This window comes from Schistocerca serialis, chromosome 10, assembly GCF_023864345.2.
Source record: "Schistocerca serialis cubense isolate TAMUIC-IGC-003099 chromosome 10, iqSchSeri2.2, whole genome shotgun sequence".
Lineage (NCBI taxonomy): Eukaryota > Metazoa > Arthropoda > Insecta > Orthoptera > Acrididae > Schistocerca > Schistocerca serialis.
Genome location: NC_064647.1, coordinates 37,957,518 through 37,970,878, shown reverse-complemented (window position 1 = coordinate 37,970,878; position 13,361 = coordinate 37,957,518). Strand labels below are relative to the sequence as shown.

At 39.8% G+C, this 13,361-nt stretch overlaps 1 protein-coding gene across 1 annotated transcript in view; it reads left to right on the top strand.

The window, feature by feature from the left end:
• The window catches only part of LOC126425094 (X-ray repair cross-complementing protein 5), a 187,238-nt gene that overhangs the window by 106,198 nt on the left and 67,679 nt on the right, over positions 1-13,361 (top strand). Inside the window, exons 8-10 of the mRNA XM_050088012.1 lie at positions 1,645-1,784; positions 1,872-2,009; positions 8,182-8,321. Coding sequence (XP_049943969.1) covers positions 1,645-1,784; positions 1,872-2,009; positions 8,182-8,321 — 418 coding nt within the window. The remainder of the gene's footprint in view (positions 1-1,644; positions 1,785-1,871; positions 2,010-8,181; positions 8,322-13,361) is intronic.

Genomic DNA, 13,361 nt, shown 5'->3' with positions numbered 1-13,361 from the left:
AGACACAAACAGCAAATAAACGACACCTGTGCAAGAACAGCATTGTCTGCGGGGTGGCGGTTGATCCGTAATTCGTGATGCCATATTCATCTAAACATTAAACTTTAAATTAACCTCATGAAGTTTGTTTTAACCTTTTATGCTTCAATTCAGTAAATTTACTTTAAGATCTGAAACTACAACCAATAAAGAATAGATTTGTGTAAATAATGAGAGAAATGATGTGTACATGCAGATTGATGCGATGAAAACATTTGTACTGTGGCTGGGATTCAGACCCGGTCTCCTGATCACTAAGTAGATGCACTAACCACTATGCCACCCTGACACAGTGAGTTTGCACAACTGTACGGACTATCCTAGTACGCCTCTCTCCTCAATCCATATTCCCATTCGCACATCAGCCCACTTGGTAAGTACCCTAAACTCAAACAGCATTGCAGAGGCTCTCCAACGCAGCATTGAAAAAAACAGGTTACCTTGCATGAAACATAAGCATAGGTATATTAATCAAATGACACTCTATGGTTCCAGAGAACCTCCCATTTCGTTCGATTCTGAGGTGGTATTTCAGTAGAGTTGGAGAGGCTCTGCAGTTCCGTTCGAGTTTAGGGAGAATACCAAGTAGGCTGAGATGTGAATGGAACTGGGATTGATGAGGGAGGAATATTAGGGTAGAATGAGATCTCATTCTGGAAACATCCACCAGACTGTGGCTAAGCCATGTCTCCGCAGTATCCTTTCTTTCAGGAGTGCTAGTTCTGCAAGGTTCGCAGGAGAGCTTCTGTAAAGTTTGGAAGGTAGGAGACGAGATACTGGCAGAAGTAAGGCTGTGAGGACCGGGCATGAGTCGTGCTTTGGTAGCTCAGTTGGTAGAGCACTTTCCCGCGAAAGGCAAAGGTCCCGAGTTCGAGTCTCGGTCGGGCATACAGTTTTAATCTGCCAGGAAGTTTAATATTAGGGTAGTCCATGCAGTTCTACAAAGCCACTGTAGTGGTTAGCACATGTGGCTAGTGAGTCTGTGACCCTGGTTCGAATCCCAGGGTAAGTACAAATTTTCATTCATCACTTTAGTCTGCATATGTGCATCTTGGACTTGAAAAGATCTGTGAAACCATTTAGTTTCATTTGATAGTGAGAGAAAAACTTGATAGAAAATTTAAATTCCTTGACGATAACTTTTCATTTCAAACTGTTGTCAAGGTTGTGCTCACTAACAGGTGAGTGTAACAGAGTTGAAAACTGTTGACAGTATATACTACTATTGTTGAAGCTGGAAACTAAAGAGAACTTAATATCACAGTTACAGTATGTGTAAAACACAGTATTACAACACAGCAACTGAATCCGCAAGAAATAAGACTACATCTTACAGTAAAATTTCATATGCTGACTTCAAAGAAACAAACCATTGAGTAGGGAAGAAATGGAGTTATTGCACTAACCATATAAGTACCTACACTAATAAGGGGGAAATGATTTTCTTAAAATATATTTGCTGCCGAAGTTAACAGAATATACAACTTACAGCGCACCATTTTATTGCAAATTTTTTACACACAATACTTCTTGAGTGTCCATATCTTGGCACTTATTTGTATTCCTCGTATTTGCCACTTGGTTACATTACTCATTTTATTGCAGAGGTGGACGAACAGGCAATGTCATACAGTTCTCCAGCAAAGTCACTGACTGTGTTGTGTTTCACAGCAGCAAAAAATGTGCCTCAGTACCTGTTCATGGGCAATGGTGTCCTGTACTTCACTCTCCAAAATGGCAGAACAGTAAGTCCAATGCTTCTCTGTCACTAGATCCTCACATATGTGCATCTTTTTTCAACTTGTTTTCAATTTTGTATCCCCCATCCTTAGGAGGCTGGCTCTGCGTTCTCTGCTGTTATCCAAGCCATGCAGAATTTAGATATGGTAGCTGTTGTTCGAAGAGTGTATCAGAGTAACTCTGACCCCTATGTGGGTGTACTCTTCCCAAAGATTGAAGACAGATTTGAGGTAAGCTGAAAGGTAAAATATTTTGTAAAATTAATTTTTAAAATTTTTCCACATTGGCTTGTAGTGTTGTTTTTCTTCTTTGCATAATTTTCATGTGTACTGGTTAACATTTCTTGATATTTTATACTTAATCTATATATATATTTCACAACTAATTTTATGATTTGTTAGTCACACACACACACACACACACACACACACACACACAGTCATGTAAAACTTCTTTAAAAGACATCATAGTTGCTATTGATTATAGAAATTATCCATTTTTACTATTGCAATTTAGACCTTAAGGTAATTATCAATGGGTATAGTACAAAAAACTGCTTTAGCAAGTGTCAGATTTTAAAAATCATCTAACATGTACACGTCATCAACATGTCGGTGCCTGTTAACAATGTTATAGTCTCTAACATAAATCCCAAAAAAATTACTGTTCTCATGTAAACAGTGTACAAGAACAGTAGTTTGTTGGGATTTATGTTAAAAATGGTGACATTGTTAATGGGCTCATACACGATGACGGCGTTTTTGAAGTCTGACATATGCTAAAGCACAGTCCTTTGCAGTGTACCACTTGATAATGGCTGAAGTGCCTAAATTGGAATAATGAAAATACCTGTAAATAATTTCTACAGTCAATGTCAACTACATTGTCTTTGGAAAACAAACTTTTTTTGCAGCAAATACATTTGGCGTCCAACATAATTGTGGCAGGAAGAGAACCTCGTACCACCAAAAGTACTTGCTAGTGCACAGCAGCTAAACAGTCATCACAGGGTGAACTATGTTTGGACAGAAATTTTTGATACACATTAATAACACTCAACAATAATTTATTAAATGATACATTGCACTGTTGAACTTTAGCATGAAGGTGAGGCATGGCAGTGTTGTTAAAAGTTCATTCGCACTTGTAAGCATGACCACCGATCTGTTTCTGAATTCAGTGAACTTAACTAGTGGTGGTTCAGTTGGGCTGTGCTGGTTACTGATGTTGTTTTGGGACACTGTTCATAAACCTAATGTGACCTGCAGCAGGTATTGATCAGATGCTGTATCAATCCCTGAGTTGGTCTCTAGTCCATTTATAACCACTGTTAACAGATGAATGTTCACTTGAGAACTATTTTTGTATCATCAGGCAGAAGCCCCCTGTGACATCGCGATCATTACTATGAAAGATGGATAGGACTAGTTGAGTGACGTACGGTGTAAGCGTAATGTAGTCCATTTTACGTATGCCTATGTTGTGCCACACTGGAGGCAGGCCTCAGCATATGGTGCCCTTTCAGTGTATGGCTCAGTACTCTCTCTTCTGGTGTCCCTCTTTTGAAGTGGCCAAGCAGCTGAAAACTGAAATCTTCCATGTGTAAATTTTGTGCAATCTTGTTTCCCTTTGACTGAGTTACATGTCCACTTAAAAGATACATTGGTAGTGCACATAAGGTTGAATCGTGCTAGATGTAAAGTTTCAACATACTCTACTTACCACTGTGAAGTCCTCTGTTACTTGGAAACCGACACAACAGGATTAAGAATTTTTTTACGATCCATAAGTATTGTGAATAAAGCAGATTTGGCAAGTTCATACTTTCTGGCAGTTGTCCTTTTCTTCGGTACACATCAGTTTGCTTCCTTCAGGATTTTTAGTTTTATTTGCAGATCTATGCTTGCTTCCTATCAGTCATGACCCCACTTTTACTGCTGGCAACTTAACGTTACTCACACTTGCTCACTCCTCAAGAAAAAGAAAAGCCAATTCCAACACAGAATTGAATTTGTAGATCAAAGCTTATCATTCATGGTGTCGGAGTTGCAATTGTTACTTATGCAGCTCTTAACAGTGAGTGTGGGGTGGAGTTGAAAGTTCGGGTTAAATGAAAAAAACTCTAACGATGTAATGAACTAAAAACAGTTCACAATTGAGAAGCGTTTTCACAAAATTCACTTTATTCTTTTTTTTTTTTAATAAAATAGCTTTTTTTTCTTTAACACCTACTGTTCATCTTCCTCTTCAAGCCGATGCAGCCGGCTTTATTCTGCACTTATAGAACATAGAATACAGTCTGTTTCTGCAAATCTCACCTCAAGTGTATGTAGGAGTTTTTTCAAAACTTGCTTGATGCTACTTGATTTGCCAAAGACGTTAGAGGTACCGTATTTTACGGATTGTAAGTTACACTTTTCTCTTCAAAAATTGCCTCCAAAATTCAGGGGCATCTTATATTTGAAATTAATATAAAAATGTGCAGTGTTTGATTTAAAATTTCCGCCAGTCTTAAAAATGGCCATACGTTCGATGCTGCAGGAGATCTTTCTTTGTCTGGCAACAACGGATTCAACTGGCAGCAGCAGTGCACTAATGTGACAAACATGTGTTGCGGCAGTTCACAAGCTTGCTAACACTGTCTCCCTCCCGCCTCATCATCACAAACCCAGAACACTGTCTAGCCTATGATGCGTCATTGCAGTCTACGGTGTCAGTGAACTTGAATTGAAAGTGATTTTTGTTATCAGTAACAATACAATATTTTTGCTAGTAGCTAGTTTCATAATGGAAAAAAATAAAAGGTATTCATGTGGTGTGTGCTATAAATTTAAAGTAATAGCATATGCATAACAACATGGGAGCAGACCTGCTGGACGGCATTTCAGCCAGCCACTCACAGAAAAAACCATTCACGATTAGCGGGCTAGTAAAGAAGAACTGAAAAAATGAGGAAGACTAAATGTGCAAATAGAGGACTGAATGTAAAATGGCCAAAACAAGATGGTGATGTATTGAAATTGATTCATGGACATTGTCAAAGAATTAATACAAGAATGATTCAAATACATGTTAGTGCTACGGTGGGACTTAACAGTCTTATAGGATGGAGTTGGTAGGTGCTACAGGTTTATCAAGCATGTGAGCCAAAACCAAAGTATCTCAGAAAATGCCACAAGAATATGAAGAGAAAATATTACCTTTTGATTGCTTTATTATTCAGTATTGAAAGAAAACCAGTATGCAACTAAGCCAAGTAGCAAATATGGACGAAACTCCTCTGATATTTGATGTACCGAGTAACAGATCTGTGCCATGAAAGGTGCTAAAACTGTAACTATGAAAACAAGTGGACATAAAAAAATAACTACACTATTGTCCTTTCAAGTTGCACTGACAGTACTAAACTTAATTCAGTGATCACTTTCAGGCAGAAAGAATGCCAAAACTTTCTGTAATACTGCCAGGTGTTGTTGTTCACATACATGATGAGGGTTGGATGAACAAGGCTGATATGAATTTGTGGATTAGTAGTGTATGGGAGAGAAGGAAAGGTGCTTTATTGAATAAGTGTTGTCTTCTTGTGCTAGGTCAGTTTAATAGTCATTTTAAAAATTCTGCAAAAGAGAAACTGAGACAGGGATATGTAGAGTTTTCTATATTTCCGAGACGACTTATCATACTTCACAATTGCAGCCTCTTGGTGTCGCAATAAATAAACCATTAAAGTGTATGTGAGAGAGGAATGGAACAAATGAATGATGGATGAATTCATGCCAAAAGGAGCTTTAAAACAACTCACAAACAAGTGTGTCAGTGGATAAAACAAAACATGGCTCTGAGCACTATGGGACTTAACATCTATGGTCATCAGTCCCCTAGAACTTAGAACTACTTAAACCTAACTAACCTAAGGACATCACACAACACCCAGTCATCACGAGGCAGAGAAAATCCCTGACCCCGCCGGGAATCGAACCCGGGAACCCGGGCGTGGGAAGTGAGAACTCTTCCACACGACCACAAGCTGCGGACTGGATAAAACAGATGTGGTCTAGAGTGAGAAAGGACATCGTTGTTAAATCTTTGAAGGAGCGTGGACAAATAACAAAGATGGCAGTGAAGACTGTCTTATATATGAAGAGGACAACAATGAAGATGAAGAAGAAGAAGAACAGTAAGAAGTAGAAAGTTCTGATGGTAGTTTTCAGGGATTTTAAAGGTCAGTTCAGTTTTATAAACTAAGAATTTTTTTTTAGTCTGGCTTTGCATTCTAATAATAAAAATATTATTTTAAAAAAATTGGTTAAACATTAAGATGCATCTTATAGCCTGTAGTGTATTATAGTCCTTGAAAAATCTATATTCTTCAGGAGATACAGCAAGCAAGATGCATTGCTTCTGTCATACATGGAAATCTGAGCACCAGCTAGATGTGTTGTAGATTCCACCCAGGCTAAAGCTTTTAAATCACTGTCTGTCAGGTATGAGATACAACTTAGAGGTGGATTGCAAATACCAATTTTTGCTGCTATATTTCAAAAAATAACACGTATATCGTGGGATCGCTTAGTCCGAATTGCTCAGCACTGAACGACGTGAACAAAGATGTAGCTCAAGAGCAACTTCAGCCGACGTAGTTATGATCTAAGAAGTGAAACAGCACATTTTGAAGTAAGTGTAGAGCGTCTCATTACAGCTGAGGGATAACACATAGGTCATATTTGCCCAAACATTAAATGTAAATATAATGTGGGAAAATTTTTGCAATGACAAAGACAACTGGGTAATAAAAGCTGTTGTGTGTCATAATTTAAGACAGTGTTTTATAAGAATTTTAATCTCGGCTTTGAAAACCCTCACAATGAGACCTGTTCAACGCGCAAGGAGCTCCAACAGAAAATAGAGATAGCAGAAAATGAAGAGTGCCAGGAAGTGTGTAAAATTAACAAATACTCTTAGGACACCATAAAAATTGTCTTCAACATGCAATGAAATGCAATGAAGTGAACCTCTGACAAACCTCTCTACTGGAGAAGTATTTTTACACACAACAGATATGCTTCAGTAATCTGACTGTGGTGATACATGAATCAAAACAAGAAGATTGAAACTTGAGCTTTTTTTCAGGCTCGCTGAGCAACAGCGAGAACAAGGATTCTATAATGCTCTATGTCCTGCCACATTTTATGAAATGCATAAGAGTGTTCTCTGAACTTACCCACTGTTTTCTTATTTGTGAACACAGTTTCATACCACTGGATCATGTATTAGATAGAGTTGAGAAGGAATATCAGAATAAAGAAGACATCATATCACCTCGTGAATACAGGAATATTCAGACGAAGTTTGGAAAAGTACTGGTGTGGGGAGGAGACTGGTTTTCCTACAGATTCAGATGGATTTCTAATGAAATATTGGCATCTACCTTGCCTTTCTAATCGATGGATACATGTGCAATATCTTACAGACGAACCAGTAGTGAGATTGTGTGTGGTGCTAAAACGACTTATTTCTGTAGATCACAAGTATGTTATGATGTTTAGGAGGACATTTGTTCATTCAAAGCATGAAACATGTAGCAGTTATTCCCAAGATAAACAATATGAGGGCAGAAAAGAAGGGTGCAATGAAACTAATGTGTTTCCAATACTAAGGATGCAGTGACTTTCTACAATGACATACTCTCTGCAGGTGGTGAGAAATATGAAGATCATGACAGCTCACGGAGAATTTATGAGGGTGAAGTCCCCTGAAAATATATATAAGAGAAAAAAGAAATATTATTTTAAAACTTAAATGTAAAAAACAGGGATTTAATATTCAGGTGTCACTGATCTAGTTTGAGTGTAAAGCAAGTTTTGAAAAAGAAAACTGTTTTTCTTCTTCCAGGAGTTGATAAACTATGAAAAATTTTATGTATATGCAAACACTATCATTAACTTCTCCAGAACTGTACAAAATTTGTTAGTTGTAAAATTTTCTTCCCTCTAAACTTGCTTGTTAATTAAATAAATGTGTCTTCTATAAAATGTTATGTTTTGCATAAAGTGAGTCCTGCAAAAATATTGCTCAATTTGTGATGGTCAAAATTCGTGTTAATCATTAAAACTTCCTGTAAGATAACATACATCAGTGCCGGGAGTGAAATCTTGTTCGTGTTAACTAAGTGTTAAAAAAAAGGGCAGCAATACTGTCACATAATTTTATAGCTACCTACCAGAAAACCTGTCCCATAAATTTATAGTTTTCTCTAGTGAATTTTCCTTTTAATACAGATCATAAGTATATATTGTTTTTGAATTTGTAATGATGTAATTGCCATGTTGACATTTTATATGATGCATGAGATTTCTGTTTTCTTCTGTTAACATTTTTTTTTTTTCTTCTCAATTTTAACAGTATCTCGTATACACAGAACTACCATTTGCAGAGGACGTTCGTGACGACTTGATTCTTGAACCGTTGGATCGAGAGATAAATTCACTGACACCTGAGCAACTAAATGTTGTAGAAGAACTGATTGATTCCATGGACTTAATGTGAGTGTGTGCCCTTCAGTTGTTGCAGAAGGAGATGAGACTCTTTGTATTTTTCCTGTTTTTTTTCTGCAAAAAGTCTTTTTTACATTATGGATACAGTCAGTCTTTCACCTCTTCGGTTGCTACATCAATTGGTGTAATTGTGGTATGACAACAACTTTTCTGTAGACAGAGAACGTCTTATGCTAACTGACATTGTGTTCATTTCCTAAGCTTTAACTGTGTGACTGTGACATTCTAATTTTTAAGGACCTTTTTATTACTATGTTGAAACTTCCGAAAATGCATTGCAGTTATTATTTTGTAGCTTGCCTTTGCAACCAGTAGTGTTAGAATAAAGAGTCATCCTCTCCCCATTTATATATGTATAATGTTCCTTTGGATTCTAAGGAGCAATTTCTATCCGTCTTTCTTTCTTTCCTTCTCCACAACCACCACCACCACCACCACCACCACCGCCGTCATCGTCATCATGTTGTTGTTGTTGTTGTTGTTCTTCTTCTTCTTCTTCTTCTTCCTCGAAGGAGCAGGTGATTCCTTATTTCTAGTCTCACAAGCTGACTTTGTGGACTAACTCTCTTCAGTTAGAAGAAGAAGAGGAAGATTTGAAGGTCAGTGCTATGAGATTAGTTTCCCAAGGCTGTGGAATGCGTTTCTCAAAAATATTTGTAAAATCACACTGTGAAGATTTTTGAGTACTGTTAAGTATTAAACAGTTTGAGCAATGTGACAGAGGATCCAGGAGCTGGATGCGTATCGTGTAAGTCGTGTACTTGAAAAAGTCACTGGTTCATTTGTTGCTAGTACCAATGTTTCTTTATTAGTTTTTATTTCCTTTCTGTTTTTATTATGAAATGAAAATATTAATAACCTTGACTCATAACTTTTTTAATGATCGTTATCCTTTATATTACAAATTGCATTATAAGAAATTAAAATTTAATACAGAGATCTGAAATGTCTAATGTTAAGTAAAGAAATTATACATATCAGTAATACTTTCAGTTTCTAGAAATAAAAGAACCATTTTATTTTTTATTTGATGTTTAGCGTTTTTTAAACAATTCTAATGCATTGTGAATACTTTCATCAATATGTTTGATTACACATTTGCCGAAGGGTCACTGGAAGCAGTCACACCCATTAAATATCTGGTGAATGTGTACAGAGCAATTTAAAGTAGAATGCTGATATAAAGCTAATGACAGGTAAGGCAAATGCCAGACTGAGAGACATTGGAAGAACTCTCAGGGAGTGTAGTCCACCCACTGTGGAGGTATTTTACAAAACCTCTACTCATTGTATACGTGAGTATTGCTTAAAAGTTTGGGACGCTTTCCAGAAAAGCTTTATTGATGAATTAGAGAAGATCCAAGGAAGAGCAGCATATTTGATCACACATTCATTTAGTAAGTGTGATATTGTCACGGAGATGCTTGTTCAACTCCAATGGCTGGCGCTGCAAGAGAAGTGTCAGGCATTGCAAGAGAAGTGTCAGGCATTGTGAGACCGATCTCAGTTAAAATTCTGAGGATGTATGTGTCAAGAAGGGTCAACAAATATATTCTTCCTCCTTTGCATATTTTGTGAGAAGACTGTGAAGGCAAGGTTAAAGATTTAAGCTCATATGGAGGCTTAACAGCATTCGTGTCTGGAACAGGAAAGGTGGGAAGTGACAGCTGCGAGGTGGAATCCAAAATTTTCGGGACTGGTGCTGCCATCTGGAAAGTAGGAGTAGTGGATCTTCACGTGTTGCATGTCCACAGTGATTTCTGTAATACTCTGTGTTTGGTGTGAGGCGATTTTACAAGGGGTCCACGAACAGAACAGTGCATGTGTATCAAATTCTGTGCAACTCTTCAGGAAAAGTGCTACGGAGACCCTTGCAATGATTCAACAGGTGTTTGGGGGGCAGAGTATGAGCCTTACGTGTGTGTTTGAGTGACATACTCAGTTCAGGGCCGGCCGTACAGATGTCAAAGATGATGCTCACACTGGAAGGCCCTTTAGCCACACAATGCCAGACATTGGTTGCCAAACTTCAGCAATTGGTTTGTGTGGATTGACGTCAAACCATTCAAGACCTTGCGGATGAAGTGGGTATTGGTTATGGGACATGTCAACGAATGTTGACTGATGAATTGGGCATGCATCGTGTCGCCGCAAAATTTGTGCCAAGGATCTTGACTGCCGATCAGAAGGCACAGCGTGTTGAAGTGTGCACGGACCTTTGTCACACCGCATCTGATGATCCAATGTTCTTGTCATGAGTTATCACCAGCTATGAGAGCTGGATTTACGGTTATGACCCAGAGACAAAGTAACAATCATCCCGGTGGAAGAGCACGGGCTCTCGAAGACCCAAAAAAGCGAGATAGGTGAAGAGCAAAGTGAAGAGTATGATCATCATTTTCTTAAATACAAAGGGAATTGTGCACAAAGGATTCGTCCCACCCAACCAAACAGTGAATTCCACGTACTACTGTGATGTTTTGCGACAGCTCCATGAAAACTTGTGGCGACGACGCCCTAAACTATGGCGTCAAGGGAACTGGCTACTGCATCACGACAACGCGCCCTGTCACACCTCCTTGCTCACAAGAACCTTTTTGGCAAAAAAACAACATGGCGGTTGTACCCCACCCACCATACTCGACATATTTGGCACCTTGCGACTTCATGCTATTCCCAAAACTGAAACTCAAGTTAAAAGGCCGTCGGTTCGACGCTCTAGAGAGGATTCAAGAAGCATCGCTGGCGGTGATAAACACGCTCAAAGAACAGGACTTCCAGAAGACATTTGATCAGTGGCAGAAGCACTAGGACTGGTGTGTACGTGCGGATGGGAACTACTTCGAGAGTGATGGTGACCCTTAGTCCAAAGGTAAGGTCTTCAACAGATGGCAGCACCAGTCCCAAAAATTTTGGATAGCACCTCATATATACTAAATTCCCTCTGCCGCGCGCCATAACGTGGTTTGCGGAGTGTAGATGAAGGTGTAGATTGCCCATTTCACACCAGTTCAGTGACCATTGCAATTTTTGGATGACAACACAATGAAATAATTCCTGTGTGATTGCTAGGGAGCTGAAAAATTCACAATTTCTGTTAAATGCAAATTCTGCCTCAAAAATGAAAAACCATGAAGGACAAATCATACAGTGGAAAATCCAGGATTAAATGTAACAATATTATGAGAACGAAAATGGCCACTCACCATATAGCGGAGATGCTGAGTCACAGATAGGCACAACAAAAAGACTCTTACAATTAAAGCTTTCAGTGATTTTAAGACCTTTGTCAACAATAGACTTGTGCGTGCGCGCCCGCGCACACACGCACGCACACGCGCGCGCACACACACACACACACACACACACACACACACACACACACACACACGCACAACTGCAGTCTCAGGCAACTGAAACCACACTGTGAGCAACAGCACCAGTGCATGATGGGAGTGGTGACTGGGTGGGGGTAAGGAGGAGGCTGGGGTGGGGAGGGGGAGGGATAGTATGGTGGTGGTGGTAGACAGTGAAATGCTGCAGGTTAGATAGAGGCGGGAAAGGGGGGGGGGGGGGGAAGTAGCGGAGAAGGAGAGATATAAAAAGACTGGATGTGATGGTGAAATGATGGCTGTGTAGTGCTGGAATGGGAACAGGAAAGGGGCTGGATGGGTGAGGTTGATGCTAGGAGGGTTACAGGAACATAGGATGTATTGCAAGGAAAGTTCCCACCTGCACAATTAAGAAGAGCTGGTGTTGGTGGGAAGGATCCGTATGGCACAGGCTGTAAAGCAGTCATCGAAATGAAGGATGTCATGTTTCGCAGCGTGTTCAGCAACAGGGTAGTCCACTTGTTTCTTGGCCACAGTTTGTAGGTGGCCATTCATGTGGACAGACGGCTTGTTGGTTGTCATGCCTACATAGAATGCTGCACAATGGTTGCAGCTTAGCTTGTAGGCTACATGACTTGTTTCACAGGTAGCCCGGGTTGTGGAGGGAGGATGTATGAGACAGGTCTTGCATCTAGGTCTGTTACAGGTGAGGTAAGGGAGTGGGAGCAGGGGTTGTGTAAGGATGGACAAGTATATTGTGTAGGTTTGGTGAACGACGGAATACCACTGTGGGAGGGCTGGGAAAGACAATGAGCATTTCTCATTTCAGAGCATGGCGTGAGTTAATCAAAACCCTGGTGGAGAATTTAATTCAGTTGCTCCAGTCCTGGGTGGAACTGAGTTACGAGGGAAATGCTCCTCTGTGGCTGGACGGTGGGACTTTTGAAGGTGGTGGGAGATAGGAAAATTAAGGCACAGGAGATTTGTTTTTGTACAAGGTTGTGAGGATAATTACAGTCAGGGAAGGCTTCAGTGAGGCCCTCCGCATATTTTTGAGAGGGACTGCTCTTCACTGCAGATGCGATGACCACGGGTGGCTAGGCTGTACGGAAGGGACTTCTTGGTATGGAATGGGTGGCATCTGTCGAAGTGGAGGTATTGCTGGTGGTTAGTAGGGTTGATGTGGACGGAGGTACTGATGTAACAATCTTTGTGGTGGAGGTCAACATCTAGGAAGGTATCTTGTTGCTTTGTGTAGGACCAGGTGAAGCAAATGCGGAGAAGTTGTTAAGGTTCTGGAGGAATGTGGACAGTCTGTCCTCAACTTCGATCCAGATAGCAAAGATCTTATCAGTGAAATTGAAACAGGTGAGGGATTTAGGATTCTGGGTTATTAGGAAGGATTCCTCTAGATGGCTCATGAATAGGTTGGCATAGGATGGTGCCATGCAGATGCCCATAGCCATACCCCGGATTTTTTTTTGTAGATAATGCCTTCAAAGGAGAAGTAATTGTGGGTGAGGATATAGTTGGTCATGGCGTCTAGGAAGGAGGTTGTTGGTTTGGAATCTGTTGGGCATTAGGAAAGGTATTGTACTGTAGTAGTAAGGCCATGGGCATTAGGAATGTTAGTTCACAGGTGGGAACTTTCCCTGCAATATATCCTATGTTCCTGTAACCCTCCTGGCCTCAACCT